This window comes from Lonchura striata, chromosome 11 (assembly GCF_050655825.1).
Source record: "Lonchura striata isolate lonStrDom1 chromosome 11, ASM5065582v1, whole genome shotgun sequence".
Lineage (NCBI taxonomy): Eukaryota > Metazoa > Chordata > Aves > Passeriformes > Estrildidae > Lonchura > Lonchura striata.
In genome coordinates, this window is record NC_140713.1 from 22,123,511 (window position 1) to 22,149,247 (window position 25,737).

The window sequence follows — 25,737 nt, forward strand, 5'->3', positions numbered from 1 at the left end:
GCACAAGGACATAAATTAAAGTAGGAATACTCCAAGGAAAAATCTTGTTTACTCTGTGCAAGCAGCCATGTCATTTGTCACCTCACAGCACAGGAGCCAGGGCAGGGGTGGATGTGCCTGAGAGGTGCTGGGTCCAGGTGCAGGTATTAATATTGGAACAGCATTTGTGAAAGGAATTGGAGAATCCTGTGGTGCCAGACAAAGCCCTGTGAGCAGTCAAAAATCAAGACAGAGGTGGAAGAGATGGCAGTGGTTCATTCCCCTATGGATGCACTGAAGCTGAGTGAGCCTTTCAGTAATTGCAGCAGAGATTCCAGATGGTTTTGGATGAGATCTGGGTGGAGGTGACAGTGACCTGCAGGTGCTGAGCTCTGCCAGCATCCCAAGGTGACACTTCTGTCCTTAGGGAGTCACTTTTCCATGGGCTGGCCTGTGAGCTGTCCACAGTTACCACTGAATCAAGGGAGAAGCCTGAGGAAAATGGCCTGTTTGGAGGATAAATTCTGCTTTAAATGCAGGGCTGCAGCTCTGGGGGAGAGGAGAGCTGCTGAAAGGGGGCAGAGCAGGTGACAGGGACCTGGAGCTGTGCTCCTGCAGGGACAGCCTTCTCAGCAGCCAGCTGCAGGGGAAGCCTCTGTGACACAAAAGGCTCTCCAGCCCAAATGCTGTGCCCGAAAGGGCTGTACCATGGGGCCACCTCAAACCCTGCCACCCCCCAAAACCCAGCTTGCACCTGTGGGGATGGCTCTATGGACCAAGCAGGGTTTACAGAAATGCAGCAATGCAGGCTCATTGCATCTGCACAGCTCCTTTGGGAATCCCAGACCATGCAGAGTCACAGCATTTGTGCTGTCCCACTGGGATCCCCCACCCTGTTCCTCTGCAGCTGTGAGGGAGGTGACCCTTTCCAGTTTAACTCTTCATTCCCTTTCTCCCCATAAGAGGAATCCCTGGTTTTACTTCCCAGCAAAATTCCCTGGCATGAACTGAGAAGATTGTGTTCCAAATAACATTTTAATAGCAGTAGAGATATACAGAGAACTGCCCAAAGCACAGTTACTGCTAGAAAAACTTTAGGAACCTCAACTCTAAATAAATCAAATATATTCCCTTCAATACTAAGCTTTTTAAGGCACACCTTGCTCTTTTTTCAGGTTCCCATTATCATATTCTGGCAAGCTTCTAGACAAAATCCTTTGGCTTCCACCAGCGTGCAGCTATTGACATTTGGGCATGGATCAAAGTGAATTTCCACAGCTTTCAGGTATAAGGAGTAATTGGAAGTGGTTTTTTTTTTTTTTTTTTTTTGTGTATCCACAGGGTATAACTCCTTCACTCCTCTGCAGACCCATTTTAGAGTGGATATAAAATAAATGAAGGCATCTAGCAGGGCTCCTCTCTGCTCAGCAGAGCTAAAGTGAAGGCAATCAGGGCTTAATGTCTGTATCTTGATGACTTTTGTGGTTCTGTTTCCTCCTTCATTCAGGTGGAGGCTGGACAAGCTGCTGGAGGAGAAACTCAGGGGAATTATAAAACAAACAGCCCCCACATTTGGTTCATAAAAATAATATAAAAATAGTCTAAAAATAATCTGTCCAAGTAATCTTCCTGTCCATCACTCAAGGAGAGCGTGAGCTTTGTGCGAACACGCGAGCCTGAGCAGCCCTCCTGATGTTTCTACAGTCAGATACAAGCAGATATACATATTTATACACAAGAATGTAACAGCTGCCTCTGTCTCCATCCCAGGCAGGATGCTGGGCAGCTTTCAGCCTGACTCCACGAGCATTCCCATCCTCCAGGCCCTGGATGTCCATGGAGATGTCCAAAACCCCACGTCCACTCCTTCCGTCGCTCCCATTGTCAGGCACAGCCTGACTCATGTCCCCTTCCTTGCTTTCTCTGCGTGCTCATGTCATTTCCAAACCACCTTCCTTCCCTATTCCACACCCCAATTTATTTTTTCCTAGCGGTCTTTCCCTTCCCAAAATCGTTTTCAGCAAACCAGCGTCACCTTGGTTTAAGGAAAGCCCCTGGATGTTTATCATGTTGTTAAATCGTTTCCCCCAAGCGGGCTCCAGATGAAGTTCTCACTTTGTCGAGACAAAGTGATGCAAACCCACAGCAGGGAGCGCACAAAGGGAGAGCCCGGCCTCTTGGGAAGTTTGGGTGAACTATTTGCAAAAATCCGCCGAGCCCACCCCTCCGAGACCTTTATTTCCCCCTGCGGCAGCTGTCATCTGATCCCACGCTTCGGCTCTGAATGGGGCTCTCGGAGGATGCCAGATGTTGAGAACAAAGGTCTAAAAATAATCTTTCCAAGTAATCTTCCCGTCCATCACCCGAGGAGAGGGTGAGCTTTGTGCGAACCTGCGAGCCGAGAACCTGATCGAACCGAGAGAAGTTCAACGGCACCTCCCGGATTCTGCCTCTGGTCTCCTTTTTTTCTTTCTTTTTTTTTTTTTTTTTTTTTTTCCCTTCCCTTTTCCCTTCCCAGAAGCCGCTCAGGGAAAAGCGGCTCAGAGCGCTCAGCCCTCGCTCCCCGCCTCCCTCCCTCCCTCCCTGCCGAGCCTGGGAGCCGCCCGCATCCCGAGAGCTGCCGGGCTCCTTCTTCTCCTTCTCGCACCTCTCCCTGCCAAAATCGGGCTCGGGGCTGCTGCCGGAGATGCGTTTGTGTGCAGAGATCCTCGCCGCAGCCCTGTGCGCCCTGGCGGTGCTGCCCGGGCCGGGCTGTGCCAGGGCTCTCTGGAAACGCGCTCTGCTGAAAATGACGGAGAAATACGATGTGAGTACGGCCCGGGGGGCTCGGGGGATGCTCGCGGAGAAAAGGGGGAGTTATCCTGACGTGTTTGGGGATGAGGAGTGTCTGGAGCGGCGGGCTGGCGCTGTGTCACAGCGATGCGGGAAGTTTTCCCAGGCTGTGCGAAACTTTTGCCACCTAGCTGCTGTATGGGGAAGCTTGGGAAGAGCGCTGGGAGCAGGGACGGAGCTTTGGGATGGCACCGGCACTGCTGCCCAGGGAAAAGGGACCGGGGAGAAGGGGGATGCAAACCCTGCGGCTCCGGGGAGACGTTTCGTGGCAGGAAGATAATGGGATTTATTGCTTGGAGCAGGGAGAGTTCCTTGCGCAGCTCCTGCGCTGCCTTTTGGGGTAACTTTGGGTAAAAGTGTGCTGGGGGGAGGGATGGTGGCATCCATCCATCCATGTAAATCCCAGGAGCACACAGAGAGCTCGGCCCCACGCTGCCAGACCGGCGTGCCCATCACCCTGAAGTGGGCGATCCCAGAAATCCATCCCCGAGGCTGTGCCCGGCACATCCCCTGCGAGCAGGGCTGCTGCCCACGCCCTGGCACACCCTGGGTGCCACCCTCTGTGCCTGCCAGGGCAGCCTGCAGCTCCACAGGGCACTGAGCACAGCCTCCAAACCCACTTTGCAGGAGGCTGGGACTGGAACTGGAACTGGAACTGGAACTGGGACAGCAGCGAGTGGAGGGGATGGTGCTGGGTCTTGCCCTGGTGTGTCTGGGCCAAACCACTGCCAGAGATGGCCACAGAGGAAATTGCATTTAAAAAAAAATAATAATAAAATAAGGAAAAGAATTTGATAGTTTGAGGTTTGGGACCTGCTGTTTATAAAAGAAAAAAAAAAGTTATAAATTTGAAATTTTTACTTGATCCATATAAGTTCCTTTAGAAACCAGCACTAAGCCAAGGTTTTTCTGCCCCTTGAATTGCTTGGGTGCAAGCCCCAAACAATTTATTTTCTTATGCTCAGGTCTGATTGCATCTTCCAACCATTGCATGTGTGTAAACAGCACCCTGGTGTCACAGGCAAATCCCTCCATCTGTTTTCTGCAGCTTTTAATTCAAAAAGGATGTTTTTGTGCCCATGACTTTTAGAGTGATGTTTATGCATGGCAACATTTGGTTTGTGCAATTGCTGACTCAGAATTGTGACACACATCCTTTGCCCCCGATGAGCAAACCAAATTCTGTCATGTCTCCTTGAAATAGTGCAGAAAACATTGTGCTGATTTTTGAAAGGCACCTCAGGATTTTTTAAGTAATCTTCTCCATTATAGCCTCTCTTGGGATAGGGTATCCTCTGGTTTGCACTTTAATTGGAAAATGGTGATGTAAAGAGCTGCATTTCCTGCAAAATCACTCACTGGCAAGTGCATTTATATGGATGTTCTTCTGCCATATTTCAATGTGAAGCTCAAAATTAATAGGAACTATGAGATGAATGACCCAGAGAGACAGGATAGGAGCAGAAGAGGAATTTACATGTTGATTTTCAGATAAGGAGCCCTGCCAAGGCACAGCCAGATCCCCTGGGGGATATATCCTCTCCTTTCAACCTGCACTTCTCCAAAGGGCTGTTTTTCCTGGCAGCCCTGAATCCAGGTGCTACTGATCTGGCAAGTTCAGCTAGAATTGCTCATATTGATAAAAACATTGATCCAGGGAAAACAGAAAACACTTTTCGTTCTCCTCCTCAAAGCCTTGTCAGGGGGAAGGCGTCTGCTCTCCATCCTCTCCTGCAGCAGGAGGCAGCTCTGGCAGCCCCTCTGGTTCCTCAGAGGGGTGTTTTTATTCCTACCAAATGCTGTGTGTTCCCTGCAGTTGGAAAAGCAAAGTCTGGGGGCAGAGCAGCTGATTTGTGACTCACTTGGACAGAGGGATGGCAGATGGAGGTGCTGATGGCAACGTGCAGCCAGGTGGGACATGGGCCACAGGCACCCCAAAGGACACGGCTTTGTGTGGGCTGAGCCCAGAAAATCTCAGCCTACAGCTGGAGGAGTGCATCCAGAAAAATGCAGGATGCAGAATGATGGGGAGGCGTGAGGATGAGGAGCTGACAGGGGGTTCTCATTCACCCTGAGGAAGGTGCTGGTTGGCAAGGAGGGGTCAAATGGGACTGGAGAAGGGAGAAAGAAGGATGGCAACGAGGAGAAAAACCTGTCCGACACAGTGAGATGCAAGAGCTGGGCTTTAAAACAAATCCATATATTTTCCAGAGGGATACTTGTCAAGTTTAGTGATTTGCAGCTGGTGTTTGCAGCCCCCAACCTCCAGGGGCTGTTCCCAAGGGGCAGAAGGAGGGTGCTACCTGGGAATGGGTTCAGTTCATCATAAAACACCCATCATGTCTGTTGGGAAAAACTGGGCCAGTCTGGATTTCATTCCACTGTCAACTACAGCAAGTGTTTTAGAAAAATCCCAGCCTTCTTCTAAAGTTTTCCAGAAATGAAGAATTCCTCACAGCTGCTGTAATGTTCTTCCAACAATTTATTTACCCCCCAGCAGCCAGCTGCCATAAATCATCACCCTCTTTGAGTTCTGGCCCCCACATCCTCGGAGTAACCTGTGAGCAGAGCAGCCTCAGCCTCCCCTTTGGAACCTGCACATGCACATACACCTTTTTCTGTATTTCCTTCTGAATGCACCTTTTTCTGCATTTCCTTCTGAATATACCTTTTCCTGTATTTCCTTCTGAATACACCTTTTTCTGTATTTCCTGCTTTCCAGCCTTTTACTCATTATTGTGCATCTTCTTGGAGCCCACCCCAGTTCTGCAGTGTCCTTCTAACTGCAAACAGCAGAACCAAAATGACAAATCCTGAGCTAACAACAGGAGAATATTATCCCTATTGCTTTGGTCTTGTCCTTCAGAGTCTTTAAGCTGCTCTCAGTCTGATATTTGCCACTTTGATCATCACTGGTGGATGGTTTTCCAGGTCGTTAATGAAAATAGTGGAGGATTCAAAATTCCCTCTGACTGTGGGGTTTTATTTTTGTTTGTTTGTTTGATTGATGTTTTTTGGGGTTTTTTTTTGTTTGTTTGCTTTTATGTTTTTTTGTTTTTGTTTTATGGCCAGTGTTTGGGAACACCTGGGCCAGAGCTGGTGTTGGGAGGCTGGAATAAACCTCATGTGTCACCTCGAGGGGCACCATGCAGAACATGAATTAGCAGAGAACTGGGCTTTGACACAAGCTCAGGGACCAGTCCCAGACACAAATAACAGAATAGATCTGGGATTTTTGGGAGGTAGACTGCATCCCTCAGTTACTGTTGAAATTATGGCTGAGACTGGGTGATTCCATCCAGGTTTTTCCTCATCTTTGTTGACTTTCAGAGTTCCTCAGCTGAACTCTGAACCTTTTCCCTTACTTTGTTTCTATCTCCAAGGCAGATATTGTCATTAAATTATTAAATAAGTCGCCCTGGGAAACACAAATTTACCTCCTGCACTGAAAAACATTTGCAAAGAAATTCTGACTGTCGTCACAATCTGCAAAAATAATAAATCAGAGCCAAACTGTGAATTCTGGGAGAGCTTTTAAAAAACCTTATAACTCAAACCTGGAGACATCCTTACCCAGGTTATTTTGGGGGAGGAGGGAATCCTGTCTTATGCACCCATAAACAAGGGGGTTTATTGAACCAAATAAGCAAAATATTCTTATTTTGAAAACAATGAGTTGGGAGCAATAGGTGACCAGAGAAAATGAGCAGGGAGGTCAGGAGGTACAAAGTTATTTGGCTACAACTGTTATATTGTTCCCCAGCGGAAATTTCATTCATGGAGCCAGCTGTTCATTGCAGTTTTGGCTTCTTGGTTTCTGAATCATCTGTGAAGCAACTGCAGTAATTGTTTGGTGGTTTTTTTGTGTATCCATTATTTGCCAGTATGATTTTGGTCCCATTTCCGTCTGCAGATGACCTTTCAAATAGAATAGTAAACTGTGAGCTTCCAGGATGAACACTCCCTCCAGCAAGGAGACCTGTTCAGTGTTTGGAACTGTACAGATTTATTATTCAGTGATCCCTTATATCCCAAAATGATAGCACAGTGATCCCTTATATCCCTATATATATATATGTATATATATGTATATATATGTATATATAAATAGTTATATATATAAAACTATATATACAGTTTGGTGCTCCCTTATATCCCAAAATTATAGCTGGTATGACATTTTTCTCTATTTAAAATCCAGCAACCCCAGGAAAAAAAAAAAAAAAAGTATATTTTAAATATCTTTGATTTTAAAGCATGTTTCAAATTTGGAGTGTTTGCAGCTGTTGAGGAATGGACAAATATGAGAGCTTGCACCTTCAGCATGGACAACATCATCAAAATTGAGTTTTTCCAAACCTTTTTAGTGGTTTAAACAGCCTATCAGTTCATGGGAAAACAATGCCACAGAAGAGTTTTAAAGGAAAAAGCAGGAATTTTTTATTGATATTGGGAACAGGGCAGGAGACTGCCATTAGTGAAAACATCAGGAATTCTCTGTTCCTCTGACACTCCTCTCCTTGGGCAGCTTTTGGGAGAATCCATGTGGGAACAGGCTGTTGTCAAAGGACAGATGCCCCAAAGCATTGGGAGTTACAGCATAAGGATGGAGCAGGATGTAGAGAGGGATGTCAACCTTGATAGTAAAAGGGTTTTAAAATTATGGGGATTTAGGGTTAAAAGGAAAATTAAGCTTAGTAGGCCCTGAAAAAAAAAAATAAAATAAATACCCTAGGTACATGAAGGCCTTGTACCTTGCTAGAACTGCACTGTGTAGCTAGTACATGATAAATTATATAATTGTTAGATGTGATGATTGTTTAGTAATTAAATATAATTACTGTTTAATCATAAGAAAAATAATGAGAAACTGTGATCAGGGGCCTAAGATAGATCACGAGAAACTCATGCTTGAATAAAGTCAATGTATACAATAGAACAATATAAGCTTAATAATTAATATGTAAGTTATATAAGGATAGAATATAAAATACGTTCAGCTTGAAAACCATGTCGGAATCAGATTTGGGTCTGTACCCCTGATTCCCAGAGCTCTCAATAAAAGCACCTGCAGATAATCATATCCTGTGATTATGTGTGTTCCTGAACACTAACAACCTCACCTCAAATTTCTCCATGGTCTGGTGGTGAAATTTCTTAGAAACCCCTAGAGACTGTTGTACCATGTTTATTCTTGGAATAACAACCCCAGTTTCTCATCACTGATTTTGTAACAGACCAATGATTTGGCCAAGTGTATATTTACACATATTTTTATGTATTTGTGACTTTACCAGCCTGCTTGTGAGGCCATGGCAGAGCTCACTTCACACCCCTGGCTTGATGCTGATCTCTTTTAAAAGTGCAAATCCAGAATCCACTTGTGATTTTATGAGAACTTATAAAGGGTTGTTAATAAATCTGAGACCTGAGTGCCCTGAGCACTTTCTGCAGCCCAGAGGTGAGGGAGTGGATGAGACACAGGTGAGAAAAGAATAGGCTGGGGTAATTCCCCTTTCTGCTGGAGGGATTTGGCTTCTTGCTAAAACAGCCCCAGAGTGAAAAATATCTGAATGCTGCCTCTTAAATGTTCCTGGGCCTGTTAATGCACCCTACACCTCCCTTGTCCTGTCAGTGTGCAGGGAGAAGCTCAGCTTCTTTCCACTGCAGAGAAACATGGGCTCATTTTCTCTGGGACCAAGCTGGCATCACTCTCACGGATCTCACCCAGAATGTCCCATGGTTTAGAAACAGTCTCTAATTTAACAGCCCAGAGCTCCACTGTGGATAAACTTGAAAGGCTCCCCTATAAATTCTGGTCCAGACAAAGTGATGGAGATGGAGGGAGCTCACTGAGGAGAGAGGTGCTACCAAGGACATTAATCCCATGCCCCAAAACAGCACAGTGCCCTCATTTCCACTGCTTCCCCAACAAAGTGTTTTGGTGTCCTTATCATGAGGATGCCTGGGATTTTCTCTCAGTTTCCCAGGCAAGTATAAAAGACTTTAAAGGATTTGTTTTTTTAAACCTCCTATTTTTCAATGCAATAACCTCAATTATAAATTGGGAGATTGCAATGACAATGACTTAGTGCTTGTTTGGTGTTTCCAAAGCGCTCCACTGAGGGGATCTGTTGGAGAATGGTTGCAGGAGAGGGGTCATGGATCAATGGAACAGTTATTCATTGATAACTCTGTCTAGGACCCCAGAATCAGAACCAGGCTGTGTCTGGCCTGGGAACAGAGCTTGGGAAATAGGCTCTGTGTCCAGGCCTGGGAAACTGTACAGGGTCTGTCTAGGCCCAGGAAATAGTACAAGGTTGGAATGAGATAATAAGGACGAGCATATCCTTGGAGATTTGCTTGTACAAGAATAGGCTGTGTGACAAGATGTGCCCAGAGAAGATGGGATGTACCAGGACAATGTGACTATGGAGATGAGAAACTTGGCTTAAGAAACCTGGCTATAGTTGTAAATGCACGTAGGCTAAACAGAACAAACACCTTAAATTGACCAATGAGAGCTGTTGCTGACTTTGCTTGTAGCAAACCCTATATAAACTGACAGGATTTTTGAATAAATGAGGCTTGCTTATCAATCATACTGATTGTGCTTGTCTTCCCTCTGCCTGTGGCTTAATTTTGTTTCTTAAGCCAAGTTTCTCATCTCTAGTCACGTTGTTCTGGTACATCCCATCTTCTCTGGGCACATCTTGTCACACAGCCTATTCTTGTACAAGCAAATCTCCAAGGATATGCTCGTCCTTATTATCTCATTCCGACCTTGTACAGTTTCCCAGACCTAGACACAGAGCCTATTTCCCAAGCTCTGTTCCCAGGCCAGACACAGCCTGGTTCTGATTCTGGGGTCTTAGACAGAGTTATCAATGTATAACTGTTCCATTGATCCATGACCCCTCTCCTGCAACCATTCTCCAACAGGGATCCCACAGTGCAGGGGGAGCTGCACACTTATCTCCCCTCTCCGAGAGGAGAACCGAACGCTCAAAAACCCCCTTTGAAACCATCCTCCGGCGGGATGCTCCGTAACTCACCTCACGCCCAACCTGACTTCCTTTTCTTCTCTTTGCAAAGGATTATGAGTACCCTCTTCATTCTCACAGCTCCCAGCAGCAGAAGAACGACCGGTGCCCGCCGCCGCCGCAGAGCCTGCCCGAGCGCGCCTGCGAGGTGCCCAGCTGCCGCTCCGACGCCGAGTGCCAGCGCCACAAGCGCTGCTGCTACAACGGCTGCATCTACGCCTGCCTCGAGTCCGTGCAGCCCCCGCCAGGTACAGGGGGCCCTGGGGCAGCCGGGGGACAGAGGGGCTCGTGGAGGGGATGCTGGAGATCTTCACGCGCCTTGGGTGCGGGGCGGGAGCTTTGAGTGCGAGTGGGGGTCGGGATCTTCCGACAGAACAAGAGGACACAGTCCCAAGCTACGTCAGGGAAGGTTTAGGTTGGATATTAGGAAAAAAATTTTCACTGAAAGGATAATAAAGTACTGGAATTGTCTTCACAGGGAGGTGGTAGAATCACCATCACTGGATGTGCTTAAAAAAAGGCTGGACTTGGCACTTGGTGCTATGGTCTGGTTGTGGTGTTAGGGCGTAGGTTGGACTTGATGATCTTAGAGGTCTCTTCCAACCGCGTTATTCTGTGATTCTGTGATTGATTCTGTGATTCTGTGATTCTGAGTTCTTTTCAGCCCTTGTGGTTTCTGGCAGGTTGATGAGTGATAAAGGTGTCCGAGGCAAGCTGGTGTGGCAAAATTTCTGCTTGGATGAATTGTGGAAGTCACTCAAAGCCAGTTGTTTTCCTGGGATGGCATTTTCCATGCTCCATTCCTAGAAGTGTCCAAGGACAGGCAAACTGGTGTGTCAAAATTTCTACCTGGATGAATTGTAGAAGTCACTCAAGGCCAGTTGTTTTCCTGGGATGGTATTTTCCATGCCCCATCCCTGGAAGTGTCCAAGGAGAGGTGTGGCAGGCACATTTTTCTCTCAGGATTTTTTCATAGAGGAGCACAGAGGGAAGAAAGATAAAACAATTTCTACTTCTGCTCCTTGTTTTCCCATGGGGAATGTGTTTGGAGAATTGTTTACCTGGGGTGAGTGCTTGGTTGGATTCTGGTGAGGATTGTTTGAGCCTGGTGGCCAAACCAACCCACGTGGGGCTGGACTCTCAGAGAGGGTCACGAGTTGTGAGTTAGATGTGGTAGTTAGAAAAAGTAGGTTTGTAGTTTTAGTATCTCCTTTAAGTAGTATATTAATGTATTATAGTATAGTTATAATAAAGAAATCATTCAACCTTCTGAGCTGGAGTCAGACATCAGCATTTCTTCCCACCAGGTTCACCTGCATTTACAATAGTCAGGCAAACTGGTGTGGCAAAATTCCCACTTGGATGAATTGTGGAAGTCACTCAAGGCCAGTTGTTTTCCTGGGATGGCATTTTCCATGGAAGTGTCCAAGGACAGGTTGGATGAGTCTTGGAGCATCCTGGGATAGTGGAAGGTGTCCCTGCCCATGGCAAAGGATTGGAGTGAAGTGATCCTTAAGGTCCTTTCCAACCCAAACCCCACATTCTGTGCTCCTGTGTTTCTAGATTCAGGAAAAGAGGCAAAAGAGGCAATCCTGGCCTGAATTAGTGCTGACAGAGGTGAGGCAGCCAGCTCACCATCCCCTGCTGTGGGAATGAGAATGGGCAGCAGCCATTCTCAGAGCTTGGGCCTCTAGGACAGCAGCTTCTTGTGGCCCTGGATAACATCCATGTCTCCCTTTCCACTGGGACAACCAAAACATGAATATAAATCCAAATCAGATCAATCCATCAGGCAGCCTCCTCACAGGCCCATAGAGGAAATCCATGACTTTTCCATAACTCTGCCCTGTGGCTGCCACATCATGACACTGTGGTCTCTTCTTTCTCTCTTCTGCAGTCTTGGACTGGCTGGTTCAGCCCAAACCCCGCTGGCTGGGAGGCAATGGGTGGCTTTTGGATGGCCCAGAGGAAGTCTTACAAGGTACGGGACATTTTTCTGTCTTCTCTGCAGTGTCCACGATCACACAAATACCTGGAGAATAAATCCCTCATAGACAGAGCTTGCCTGGGATCTTGGGCTGCTGGGGCTGCTGGTATTTGTCTGGAGTTTCCACAGGAATAACTCAGTGTGGTGCTGGGAGCTGCTTTCTGGTACAGTAAATACTTTTTATGGATATGGATTATCTAGCAGAGCACTAGGAATGCTGCAGGGGACTGGGCTTGTACCCATTCTTCAAATAATTAGAGATATATCTTTGTTTTTGAAAAAGGCTTTGTCATCACACACATAATTTTCTGCCAGCTTCCTAATAGACCGTGGGTGGACTTGGAATGGGAGATCCTTTAATCCAGAGTGGCCTCATCACCCAGATGCCTTGGGCTGGGGCTGTGGCTTTTGGATCTGAAGTTAATTTGGACAGGAGCCCTGGCAAAGTGCAGCAGAGCTGTGCCAAGCTGACGTGAACCTGGGGCATCTAAGCTTGGAGACTGACAATGAGATTGAGCTTCTCAGGTTCATCCCATAGGGAAAGGGGTTTTAATTTACTTTTTTCCAACACCTAAAACTGAATTAAGGAAGGAATGGGGAGGTGGGAAGAGAAGTTTTCTTCCATGAGGCATTCCCAGATGTATGGACACCTGAAGTTTTTGGGTTTTACATGGAAAAGTTAACCCAGCTTTTGATCAGCTTTAGTCAGATCCAGGTAGTGCCAATAAATTCCTCTCTTTGGTCTCACACAGATGATTTTAGACTCGCTGAGCTTCAACTCTCATCTATTATGGAAACTCCAAGTTCTTGAAGAGAAAATTCTGCCTCCAGCTCACTTGAGCTGCACAGCTAGAAATAAGATAAAATAGGTTCCTCCTCATCCATCCTTGTCACACTTATATTATTTGTTCTTATCTGAACACCTTCATCTGAGCTTGAGGGAGTAATTATGGAAGTAAGAACCATCAGTCATGGCATGAGAATTATAGCAGAGCTACTTGAAATTAAAAATGAGAGGGAGGAGTGGCCCTGCAGAGTCTGTACATGTAATGGCCACAAACACTTGGCCCAAATCTGCTTTGCCTTCCCGTTCTGAGCTGCACTTGCTGCCTGTCCCAGGTCAAAGTGGTGAAACCTCTCTTTGGGACAGGGGTGGCACTGCCTGACCCTGCAGTGAGTCACACCTGAGGTTTGGATTCAGCAACAGGTTATGGGTGTGGAGCAGAGCACAGAGCAGCACACTGCCAGCTTCCTGCTCACATTCCCAATCCTCACCCAGCCCAGAGTGGGACACACTTACCCCTGATGATCCCATGGGGGATCATACTGCATGGTGGGCAGTGCTGGATGGCTTCTGGGTTACCTAAGAACAGAGGTCAGACAAAATTAAGGGGATAAAAATCAGTTTATTTATATTTATTGAAGGGTCTTCAGGTACATTTAGGGCACCCCAGGGGCTACACCCAAAAATGAACAGCAGATCACAGGGTTTTCACTCTTTTATAACTTTGGTCCATTTGCATATTGGGGGTTAATCTTCCAATTACATCTTCAGGTATGAAGTCTTTTACCCCAAGTTTGCTCCCCCGAACTCACTTTTGTTTCCATCTCTCAGGGCTGAGGCAGTGAGGTGTCCTTGATTTCCAGGGCTGGAGAGGAATTTTGTCTGCCCAAAATGGGAAAGCAGCAGCTCACCCTGGACATGGAGTTCAGAGTTACACACTTGATGCCTAATGAGGCGACCTGGAACAGAGGCTGGCCAGAGTTAAAGGAATAAAATAGGATTTATTAAAAGGCCTCAATGGATACATCTTGGGCAGTACAACAGCCAAGATGGATGATGGGTTTCATACAGTTTTCACACTTTTATAAGTTTTGGTCCATTTCCATATTGGGGTTATTTGTCCAATTACAGCTGCAGGTTATGCAGTCCCATCCTCCCAGTTTGCTCTCCTCAATTCCCTGGTGTTTATACCTTTTGGGCTTGAAACTACAACGGTGTCCTTGGTCCTTGGGCTGGAAGAGGATTGCTGTGTCTGACTAAACTGTGAACAGAACTCTCTAACAATTTCTACGAAGCTCAGAGTCTCACACCAATGCAGTACAGAACCTGCAAAATACAGAAGCTAAAACTTAAGGCATCACACTAAAGACTTGCAGGATTACAAATACATGGCAAACATACAAGCTGAAACCCTACAGCAGGGGTGGCACAGCGGGCTGTGGGGTGGGATGTGCAGGGAACAGGGCTGAGCTGTGCCAGGAGGGACCAGCCCCGTGCTGCCCTCGTGCCAAGGAGCCTCAGAGGGGGTGGTGGCCGTGCTGGGGTCCCCACGGGGGTCACAACTGCAGGTTTCTCTTGCAGCTGAGGCCTGCAGCACCACGGAGGATGGGGACGAGCCCCTGCACTGCCCCACGGGCTACGAGTGCCACATCATCAACCCGGGCAACACGGCCGAGGGCATCCCCAACAGGGGCCAGTGCATCAAGCTCCGGGGCAATCCAGGTAGGAACCCTCCCTCTGGGGGATTATGCCTTTTCCCAGGTAAATCCCTGCAGGAAACCTCCCTTTTTGGGATTATGCCTTTTCCCAGGTAGATCCCTGCAGGAATCCTCCCTCTGGGGGATTATGCCTTCTTCCAGGTAGTAACTGCAGGAAACTTCCCTTTGTGGGATTATGCCTTTTTGCAGTTAAATCCCTGCAGGAACTCTCCCTTTGTGGGATTATGCTTTTTCCCAGGTGGGTCCCTGCAGGAACTCTCCCTTTGTGGGATTATGCTTTTTCCCAGGTGGGTCCCTGCAGGAAACCTCCCTTTGGGGGACTATGCATTTTTTTCAGGTAAATCAGTGCAGGAAACTTCCCTTTGTGGGATTATGCCTTTTCTTCAGGTAGGTTCCTGCAGGAACCCTCCCTCTGTTGGATTATGCCTTTTTCTAACTCAGGCATGGGGTAGCTGAGAGGTGTTTTAAAAACTTTTATTCCATTTTCAGTCTCATCAGAAGGAATACTTCAATACAGATGTTATAATTCGTGCCATCACAATCAGAAGCCAACTATTTTATTTATTACAATACATTATAAGCGTTTCTTGGCCTATCAGCTTTAACCACACCATGCTGTAAATGCCTTAAAGCAAATAATCTAAAACTACCCCTCGTGGGTCCTACTCCAATGCATCTTTCATAGTTCTATTTCTCTAAAGTATCCAGTCTTATTTGCAAGGCCACACTTTGAAACTTGTTTCTGGCTTCATTTCTCTCTCAGCAGTGCCTGTCCTGCTCCATGGCATTTCTAAGTCAGCATTTCTTGTCTCAAAGTCTGCATACAGATGCACACTGTGTGAGCCTTCTGTCAGGCTTGGAGAATTCTCTACAAGTCCATTTCCCACATTTCCCCCCCTCTCTTGGATGGAAAAAAACTTCTCCTGCATGCTGATGTTTGCAGGGCAGAGCCAGGAAGGAAGGGACCAGGACACCAATACACTTGTGCCAGTGTCCTCTGGGACTGTGTCTGCATGTGCTGTTACTACACAGCACAAAAACTAAAAATATTTATAAGTTACTGCACACTTCAGTGAGAAATCTGAGTTTTAAATTCCAGTTTTGTCTTCTGTCTTTGCTTTCTGCATCCAAAACTTTGTTGCCTTTATCCTGCTGACGCATTTGCCCGAAAAATAATTTCATACATGCCAAAATATTTTCCAGGAAAGCTTATAACATGTTTAGATATTCATTGAATGGTAGGATATGTACACTGGCACTGGGCTACAAATTACCTCAATGCAGAGACATGAGACATTAGTTTTGTTGTTTGGTCACTGTAAAAACCAGGGGAAGCATCAAACCAGGTCTCTGAGCTGCTTCCAAAACAGATGGAGAGTTTTTTTTTTCCAGGGCTTTTGAATCCTCTCTTTTATAACCTTTTATTTTATAACATTTATAGTAACCAACATAATGTAGAACTGTGGGGATCCTAGACATGAAGTATTTCTAAGGGCTTAGATAATTATATAAGTGGCAAACAGAAGAAAATAGCTAGAACTTGAATTATGTAAAATACTAATAGATGGTCTGAACTGTTACCCAAATTTTATTTCATTTGGGAAAGCCTCTGGCTCTTTGACTTGTAGCTATTGAAAAGGTTATAAAATGCTAGTGACAATTCCCACTCTTATGGCAAATGGGTTGTGCCCGCAGAGCTCAGTAATCTCAGCAGTTTATAAGAGTTTTACAGCAACCCAAATTACTTCAGCTACAGAGGACTTTTATTTCCCTCATTGTGAGGTTATTATTTCCCTATCTCTAATTTCTCTGTGCTGTACACCGAAGGCCAGAGTTTAACACAAAAAATAAAAGCTGGCTGGGTATGTTCTCACCATGTACCTTCTTTTCCAGATGGACACAACCTGAGGCATAAGTATTACAAGGAATATTTTGGTAAGCTGCTGGCATGAAGTGTTTGTTGTTGTTGTTGTTGTGGTTGTGGTTGTTGTTGTTATTAAGCTTTATCATTTTTGCAATGCTTACAGGGAATTTGCTCCTTGTGAAATTAAGGTTTGTACATAGAAAAAAAGAGATTCTTTATGTTCAACTCTCTATGCCTTGGTCAGAAGATCTTATTTGAAAATCTACAATGTCCTGACTGTGGAGTTGTGAGAACCAGAATTTTCAGCCTTGACAGAATGAGTTAAAAGGTCTTCTGCCAGGGGAACCACCCAGTCCAATAATCTATTTTTATTTTTAAGCATATTTTTAGAGCTTTGCTCTTGGCCCCAGGGCTCCTTGCAGCTGAACACAGAGTTCTGTCAAAAGCAGGTCTTGGGCTGTGGTAAGAGATAAGGGATGGCTGGAGCCAGTGAATTCCCTCAGAGGTGTCAGGTCCCTCTCACAAATCTGGGGCTCACAGAAAGCAGGAGCATCTCCCACATCTTTGTCACAGTTCCAAAGCTCCTGGTTCCTCCCTCTTGGATGTGGATCAGAATGGAAGTGACATTCAGGTATAACCAAACAGCATCTTTGACATAAAATTTACAAACAGCCAAATTCGGCCACTTTGGCTGATAAAACCATGAGAGGATTTCTTTGCTCTCTTCCAGTGTGGGCTAGCCCAGCTCTCTGATAAATAATGATACCATAGGTTGGAATCCTGGATGCTAAGGATTTTAGACAGTACAGTTCTGAATTTTCAGTACAGTTCTGTACTGAAAGGCACAGACCCACAAGAGAACAATACATTTGACCTGAAGCTGTGGAGAAGACTTTAAAAATGGATTTATTGTACTGAGATTACTGAGTATATAGTTAGTTAGAAATGTGTGATATCACAGAGTGAAAAACTTAGGGTTTGGGGTTTTAGAATATAGAAATAAATATGAAGCAAGATAGAAGTTTTAGATTAGAGACAAGTTGTTCTTTACCTTCTTTCTCCTTCTTCTTCATGAGTTTAAGTAATGTTTTGGGATTGGACAGAAAAGTCTGCATTGTGGGCTTCAAAGGATCAGTTATTAGGTTAAATGGAAAAATAATCTAAGTGTCCTTTCTTAATTAAATAATTTTGTTTTAAAAGACCTTGCAACAAGAGTTAGTTAACCATTTTGTGCCTTGCTAATAAAAAGCTACCAAACTCATAATTGTGAGATTATTTCACTAACAAGAAATTATAAACTGCACTGCTGAGAGAACCTCTAGAAACCACTGCCACAGCCCAGCCCAAAACCTGACTTTGCTGATGTTTGTTTTACAGGGAGCAATTCCAACAATTTGGTCGGCTATGTGAAAAACCAGCAGAAGCATTTAGGCTAATTGAAGATGTGCCTGGGTAAGTGCCCTGTGAATAAAGGGAAAGCTGGCTGGAAATTAGAATGCAATTAGAATGCTGCTTAGAATGCAATTATTCAAAGAAACGATTGTGTGAGGGTGATATTTCCTTTAAGCAAAATGCTGGAGTAAGGACAGCACCTTAAAATCCTGTATAGGTGCATGAAACACTCTCATTCCACCACCTGATCTCTTTGCAGAACCTTTGCCTTGCGGGTGTTTATAGAGGATGGAGTGATTTTTAGGATGAAAAATAATTGGTGCTCCTTAAGACTTTAAACTTTGTGTTTAGGGGCTTCTTCTAATGCAGGTGTAACTGGGCCTGCCAGACAAATTAAAAAGCTGTTTATTCCAGCCTGACTGCAAAAAGGGTCAGTATTGCAAATACTTCAGCACAAGGGGGGTTTTGTGGGATAATTTTCTGTGTGTGAACGCTTGTGCTGAGCAGTGGCACCCAGTCATGTGAGCAAAGGAACATTTATCTGGCCAGAGCCAAGCCAACTGCAAAAGCTCTGTCTGTTTTATCAGCCTTGCAATAGGCAAGAATGGAAATATTTATTACACCAAAAGTTCTGTCCCAAGATGGTTTTCTCAACACTTTCAGCTTCACTTTAAAATCAACTTGGTTTAGATGGGAGTTTTGAAAACAAAGCAGCTCAGTGTCGTTCTGCACCTACGTCAGGCTGGTGTTAAGATTACTCAGCTACTTAAAGACAAGTTCAGTGCAAACATCCTAGGAAGGATAAATATTTTAATTCCTCTTTTTTTTTTTTCTTTTTTCTTTTGCTGTTTGGTTTTTACCCAGCTGGACCACTCTGTCTTTACCCAGCAGCTTTCTGGTCCCAGATCTCCACATCTCCAGCACCCCGTGATCCCTGCCCATCACTGACCAAAAAATTCATTATCCAAGGAACAGGATGAGTCCAGATTTTAAGACCACCAGGAAGGGGTGAAATGCAATCCCCTGAAGGAAACCACACTGCTTATCAGCTGCCCTTCTACAAATGAAATGCAAACACCTCCAAGGGATCCCTGCAAGCCACAGTGCCATGGTCAGGCTGCTGACAGAGCTGCCCTTCATGTGCTTGTCGTGTGACCAATTCAGATTTCAGGCCTGTGAACACAACCCAGCAATGTCAGAATTCTGCCTAAATATCATACCTTAGTTGCTTTAAAATAGGTGAGACTAAAGAGGTTCTCTGGACCAAATCCAGTGCCTGACTGTCTTGAACAACCCCTTTAAAGGAGCCTTTTCATCAGCTTAAAATTCAAAGAAACCTGCAAGTTTCTTCTTTTCCTATTTACACCCAGATAAAAACCAGGCTTGACACCCATTCTAAATGGCCAAACCTGAAGTCTTAAGAATTTGAGGAAGTTTAAGCTAGGAGCAAAAATAGCTTTATAAACGTTTTTAGGTTACTTTCCTCTCCTCAGTCTGCTGAGTTGCAGATTGAGAGTTAATAATGGAACAGATTCCTTCCTACAATATCCAGGCAGACACACAAATGCATGCCAGGTTTTGTAATGTGCTGTTTTTAGCCAGCACAGTTAATACTCACTAAATCTGTGGGCTTGTACCTGCAAAACCTCAGCAAGAGGCCTGAAGTCTGGATAATTTGTTAAATGTGTTCGAAAATCAAATCCAGGATAAATCTGTGTGCTGAAAAGGATTGTCTGGGAGGTGGGCCACTGCTCCTCAGGAGTCCTGTACCTTTGTGTTGATTTCCCTAAATCTTTAATGTTGGATGTTGGTATTTGGGCCTCACAGCTTCTTTTAGCTGTTTACCATTATACAATGGAAAACAGGTTTTCTATTAAGGTTTTCCTTTCCTGTGGCAGTCCTGAAGGGACAGTTGCATTTATTGTGATAAACCAGCCAGAACTGTTTGGCAGAAAAGCCACGTTTGCTCCATGTCCCCATCTGCATGCATGAAATTAGCATTTTGATTTGCACAGTAGTAGCACTGCATATAAATGCCCAATTCACAAATACAAGTGCCTGCTTCCACTCACAAGATACAGGATTTTTTTTCCACTCACTAAACAATTTAAGCCAAATCCAAGACACCTATAAAACTCTTGATATTTTGCACATCACATTTGCAGCTGGAGAGAGGGAAGGTGCCAAACTGCACTTTTGTTTCCTATTCTAAACACAGTCCTGGCTGCTTTTCAGAGCAAAGGAACAGCTGAAGGGCTCCACGTATTCTTACATATCTTCATTTGCTGAACTCACTTTTTTCCAAAGATATTAAATGCAGCACCATGTTTGGACAGAGCTATTTCTAGAATTTTATCCTATACACCTTCCTACAGTGAGATCTTAATTCCTGCTTGGACTCAGGAGCCACAGAAGCAGAGAATTGTGGAATGGTTTGGCGTGGAAGGGAGTTTGAAGCTCATCACCTTCCACTAGACCAGGTTATCCAGGCTCCAATCTATATTTTATAGTTCCAATCTGTGTTCAGACCAGAAAAATTGTCACTTATCCTACTGCAGCCTCGCTCCTCAGCGCTGCTGAGTGAAATGGATTGATTTTGTTCAGCATTACTTCCTGCAGGAAAAAATTAAATTCTGATTAAATGAGCAAAACCCTCCAGTGATCACTGCTGGCCCCGAAGGGTGAATGCCAAAATGTTCTATTTTAAACTAAAAAATTCCTAAAACCTTGTGAGGAGCTAGTGGAGAAACTGGTGGTGTGCATTTAGAAATTTGAAAGATTAAAACTTCAGATCTCAACCTAATCTCTCAAAGCAGCCCAAAGTGGACACATTCACTTCAGTGTCTGTTTTCTTTGTAGCTGCAGAAGCTACAAACCACCTGACCTCCTGGGTGGGACAGGTATTTTCTGCTTGCAAAAGGAATTAAAACAAAACAAAACAAAACAAAACAAAACAAAAAAAAAAAAAAAAAAAGAAAATTGACAAATTAATAATTTGATGATGAATTTCCGTTTTACTGGGTGTTTCACAGCCATCACCCTTCTTTGTGGTGCTATAATTCTCAGGGGGCTTTTTCCAAGTTAATTCAAGTTATTAATTGTCAAACTCAGAAAGAAAAGCCACAGAAGGGACTTGACAAAGTGTTGTGTTTTCAACAGCGAAACACTGAAATGTGAAACTCAGCCACTGCAATGAAAACACAGAGCAAGTGAGCTGTCCTCAGCTGCTCTTCTCTCCAAAAACAGGTGCTTTATCAGCAGCACAGTAGGAATGCCTGGTGTAGGACGTTTTTAACATTTTCATGACCACTTTGCAGCGTGTTTGGTGCTCTGATAACCCTCCTGTGTGCCTCTGAGTGCTGCAATGCCCACGGCCTCCCACAGCCCCGAGGATCTGGGCAGCCCTCCCTGGTTTGTGCCGTTCAGGTTCCGATTTGGTGCTCAATAAAAAGTGACCAGTCTATTTTTCAACCCTGCTGAGTTTCTGTCGTGTCTTCTTGGTGTGCTTCCAGCTTTGAATTATGGAAAGAAAAAAAAAAAAAAAAAAGGAGAAAACTTCTAAATTTTAGTTGTTGGGAGAACATAACGCAAGGGTAGGGAGACAAAAGTCATTTTGTCCATGGGAAGGGAGGTGATAGACCCCAAAACACACCAACACCCTGTCCCCTTCCAGAGGGGCCCCTGTTTTGGGTCAGACCCTCAGTTCTTGGCATTTGCACTGCCCACAGAGGGGCAGGTGCAGCCCTGTATAGTAAAAATGCAGCAAACCCTGACTCAGGGAAGAAATGATGATGTCTGCTCCAGATCAGGAGGCTGAAGGATTGATTTATTAAAACTAGACTATATTACATTAATATATTATTTAAAGAGATACTATCCTATTCTACATACTTCTCACTCACCTTTCTAACTCCAACTGTGACTCTGCTGAGAGCCCGAGCCACAGCTGGATCCCACTGGTCACTGACCCCAAACAACTTCACCAGAACCCAACCCAGCCATCACTGCAGGTGAACAATCCCCACACCACATCCCACATGGGCAAAACAAAGGAGCAGAGATAAAGATTGTTTCCTCTTCTTCTCTCTGTGCTTCTCCTGAGAGACAGAATGATGTCTCTGTCCAAAGGATGTGACTGGCACAGCCCTGGGCAGGCTGGGGGTGGTGCCCCAGGAGAAGTGACCTTTCTTTGAGCTGGGCAGTGCTGGTGCTGCCAGCTCAGGTGCTTTGGGCTGCACCAGCAGCTGCTCAGGCAGCTCAGAGGAGCCTCAGAGGGTGGAGAAGCCAAGCAAGGCGAAGGTCAGAGCTGAGCTGTGCCCACTGCAGGACAGAGCTGGCACAGGAGAGGTTGGGCCATTCCCAGCCTCCACCATCCCACCTGCTCCACCCACCCAGTCCTGCTCTACCTGCTCATCAGGAGGGGCAGGAGTCCTGCACAGCAGGGAGAGGAACTGCCTGCAGCTGAGCCACAGGGGACAGCAGCTGTGACATTTTGGGAAGGTCTGGGGTGGCTGAGATGGCCCCAGGCAGCACCAGCTGTCAGGGTAGCTCCTCACTGTGCCAGTGACGTTGTCCTTGGGATCACTTGGACCTCTCATGGTCCTTTAGGATCACTTGGAACTCTCATGGTCCTTTAGGATCACTTGGAACGCTCAGGGTCCTTGGGATCACTTCGATGTCTCATGGTCTTTGGAATCCTTGGGATCACTTGGACCTCTCATGGTCCTTGGGATCACTTGGATCACTTGGAACTCTCATGGTTCTTTAGGATCACTTGGAATGCTCATGGTCCTTGGGATCACTTGGAACGCTCAGGGTCCTTGCAATCACCTGGACCTCTCATGGTCCTTTAGGATCACTTGGAATGCTCATGGTCCTTGGGATAATTTGGACCTCTTGTGGTCCTTGGGATCCTTGGGATCACTTGGACCTCTCATGGTCCTCTGGTTCCTTGGTATTGGAGTGTCTTGGTCACCTTCAGGAGATTTTCCATAGTTTGCTGAGCAGTGAAGGAGCCTCTGAGGTTTGGACAAGCCATAAAAGAGTTTTTGGAGGCTGGAGGTTTCTCTTTGCTCGTGACACAGCCGGGGTTGGCTCATACACGGGGTTATTTTCTTCTCCCACCTCACCCTGGCTGCACAGGCTGGATTCCCCTCTGGAGGTGGGGTTGCATGAGCATTGATTTTCTCTCTATAGCAAAAGGATTTACTGCATCATTTATGTCCTTTAATGGTAAATTAAAAAAAAAAAAAAACAACAAAAAACCCACAACCCAAAAACAAACAAAAAACCCAAAATAAATAAAGAAACCCCAAAACCTACCTTTTTCTGGTGAATTTTCAGAGGCAAATCCTATTTCTTCCCATTATTTTCTCCTTGTTATTTTGCCATACAGACAAAATAGCAAGAACATGAGAAGCTGTGTAAAACAAAAAAGATCTTTAGAGAGTTTCCAGACAGAGCTGTGGATGGTGGGGCTTGCTCCACTCATCCTGAGTTGCCCCCACCTAGTGAGTCTCTCAATTTAAGCAATGGAAACTGTGCAAAAAGAAACCAAAAGCTTTCATTAAATTCCCTCTTCCTTCCCCATTACATACCTGGGGTCAGACTTAAGGATTTTACTCCACCTTTATGAGACAAGATGGAAAAGAACCGTGGCTCTAAACTTTGTTCTTTGGTTTAAAAAGAAATTCTGCCCAGGGAAACCCCAACCCAAAAATGAAGTGTTTGGATTTTTGGGTAGCAGCAAACTCCATTCTACCTGTGCAGAAGAGATTTTTTCCCTCAAGGTGGCACAAGAGGAACAAAAGTGCAACAAGCCCCAGTTCTGGGTGGGGAGCAGGTGAAGGAGCTGTGAGTTTTGAGCTCACAGCATCATATTTTGGGCTCAGGAGGTCTCAGAGAATGGCTCCTTTGCTGTATGTGTCTTCATAACAGATATTTTCTACTTAAAAGAAAAGACAAAAAAAAAAAAAAAGGTTTTCCAAATAATCTCCTTAGAATTGGAGTGTTATTATCCAATTAAATAGGAAATACTGTAAGGGCACTGTAATTGGGCTGTGTGTTGTTTTTAGAGTGTGAAAATGATAGAGGGAAGAAATACAACTTATATTAGTGTTGTTTTCTTAACATTATAGTCCTGATTCAGTCTATTCCCAGCGTTTTCATGGAATAGCAAAATACAATCATTTTTCATTCGATTTCCTAACATGCAGAAAGAAAATGAAAAAACTTGAGTCCATTCAGCAGTTTCTCAGAGTGAGGGGCAAACAGCAACACCTTTTTCCTTCATTTATTCCATGCCATCAAGTATAATTTCATAACAGAACTGAGGGAACACAACGATGAGAGAGGGCCGTGGTCCTGAGCCCAAACCACGCTGTTCCTCCCCAGTGTGCTGGGTAACCAACCACCCTGCACCGATTGTTATGGTGCATTATTACACTCATCAAGGTGTTTTTCTCCTTCCCTGTGTCCTTTTTGTCTTGGAATTTCTGCCAGTCCCACTCAGGGCATGGTTCCCCCTCCCTAAGGCAGGGTGTGGCCTCTTGGCCGTGGTGCAGATTGTGGATTTTGCTCTCACAGCTCCATGAGTCTCTACGAGCAGCAGGGTTGTGCCAAGGGGGTGATGCTAAATAAGGAAAGGATCAGCCTGTTGCTCAATTAGCCACGGTGGCTAATGAGGGCCACACTGGGGCTGCCCAGCCCATGGGGACACCGTGCACAGCACAGCCCCAGGATGCTCCTCGTGGGCAGCAGCTTCATGGATGATGGGTGAGGATTTGGGGTGAGGAAAGCAAAACCAAAGGGAAATTTTCTTCCTACCTGCCTAGAAAGAGGGAAGATATTTTCCACCACTTTTCTGGCAGGATTTGGAGTGATCTTAAGATTGTGGTGGCCACAAAAACAGTCAGGTGGGCGCAGGGAGGGACTCCCTGGCAGGCAGAGCTGCTGTGCCTTGCCAGGAGCTGGCAGAGCCAGCTGGATGTGCTCCAGCTCTTTGGAAAAGATGCACAGGGAGGGGGGGACCACTTCAAGAGCACAGATGAGCTCAGAGAGGTTTCACCTCCTGATTGCCATAGGATAAAGTCCAAATCTCTCTGTATCTGCTCCAAGCCCTGGCTAAGCACCTTACCTAAACCCTGGGCAGGGCCTGGATGTGAGATTCCCGAAAATCAGAGCCCAGCATCAGCCCTGGCTCCGTTCCCATGGGAAGGAGCTCTGTTGGGTGTGCAGGAGCTCCCTCCCTCTGCCTGACGCATCCTGCTCGGATCCTTGCGAAAGCGTTGCACAACCCAGGGAGCCGGGAAGCCTCGGCTGTGGTTTCCAAGGTCCCAGCTCCTTGCAGCGTTTCCCAATCGCTGTGTTTTCTCCTGGGAAGAAGCCCCTCCCTCCCCCCACAGCACCTGGGTGGGTGCTCTCTGTAGCTGCGTGGGACGTCCTCAGCTTTTCCTGGGATGCAAACAGGATACACGCAGGTGCTCCATGGAAAAGCTGCGTTTTGGTGAGGGGTTTTGGCCAGGTTCTGGGTACCACAGGTTGTCACAGAGGTCTAGGGGCTTGGCTTCATCATGGTCCAGAGCAAAATAAATTTGCAGTTTTCTGGACATCGTCCTTGGAGGAAACTTTTCTCCTGCAGAAAACTGCACATCCATTTTTCTCTGGCTGGGAATGACTTTTATTCCCTCGGTGCAGCTTTTACTGTCAAAGGAGGATGTTAATCTCCCAGTTTACACCTCCGGGACAGTTTAAGGGTAAGTGCATCCCGCAGTCACGGTGCCTGGGGGAGGATGTCGCTCTCGTGGGGCAAACCAGAGCGTGATGCTCCCTGACAGGCAGCCATAAATCTTTGGGAATGATGTAACCAGTGCACTTTTATCAATCCTAGAATCACAGAACCGAGCTGGAAGGGACCCACAGGGATTCTTGAAATCCAGCTCTGGACACCGAAGCCCAACCTTAGCTGTGTGTTGGGCTTCACCAGGAAAGCACAAATGAAACTGTGGGTTTTATAAATGACCATTAGAAATCCCCACATGATGTAAACACTTCTAAATCCCGGCGTGGTGCTGACTGGAACATTTGCTAAGGAGAACCATCCCAACCTGGAAGTTTACAAACAAGCTCAGCCGTGCTCG

At 45.7% G+C, this 25,737-nt stretch overlaps 1 protein-coding gene and 1 long non-coding RNA gene across 2 annotated transcripts; one reads left to right on the forward strand and one right to left on the reverse strand.

Moving 5' to 3' along the window:
* The first annotated feature begins 1,314 nt into the window (after nucleotides 1–1,314).
* WFDC1 (WAP four-disulfide core domain 1) lies at nucleotides 1,315–20,578 on the forward strand. Its single transcript, XM_021541075.4, has 7 exons — nucleotides 1,315–2,785; nucleotides 9,907–10,102; nucleotides 11,752–11,835; nucleotides 14,207–14,347; nucleotides 16,237–16,278; nucleotides 17,585–17,659; nucleotides 18,464–20,578. The coding sequence occupies exons 1-6, from the start codon at nucleotides 2,666–2,668 to the stop codon at nucleotides 17,641–17,643; spliced, it is 642 nt and encodes a 213-aa protein (XP_021396750.1). The 5' UTR covers nucleotides 1,315–2,665; the 3' UTR covers nucleotides 17,644–17,659; nucleotides 18,464–20,578.
* On the reverse strand, nucleotides 20,534–23,068 carry LOC146766445 (uncharacterized). The gene is made up of 2 exons (XR_014957994.1): nucleotides 22,922–23,068; nucleotides 20,534–22,789 (listed from the first exon to the last, which is right to left on the reverse strand). It is a non-coding gene; the product is annotated as an uncharacterized LOC146766445 (long non-coding RNA).
* Nucleotides 23,069–25,737: the final 2,669 nt, after the last annotated feature.

Bases quoted from the DNA above. Each gene is read 5' to 3' on its own strand.
- WFDC1 (XM_021541075.4), top strand. From the start codon at position 2,666: ATGCGTTTGTGTGCAGAGATCCTCGCCGCAGCCCTGTGCGCCCTGGCG. The intron at 10,103-11,751 runs GTACAGGGGGCC...TCTCTTCTGCAG, and splicing joins GTCCGTGCAGCCCCCGCCAG to TCTTGGACTGGCTGGTTCAG. The intron at 14,348-16,236 runs GTAGGAACCCTC...CTTCTTTTCCAG, and splicing joins CAAGCTCCGGGGCAATCCAG to ATGGACACAACCTGAGGCAT.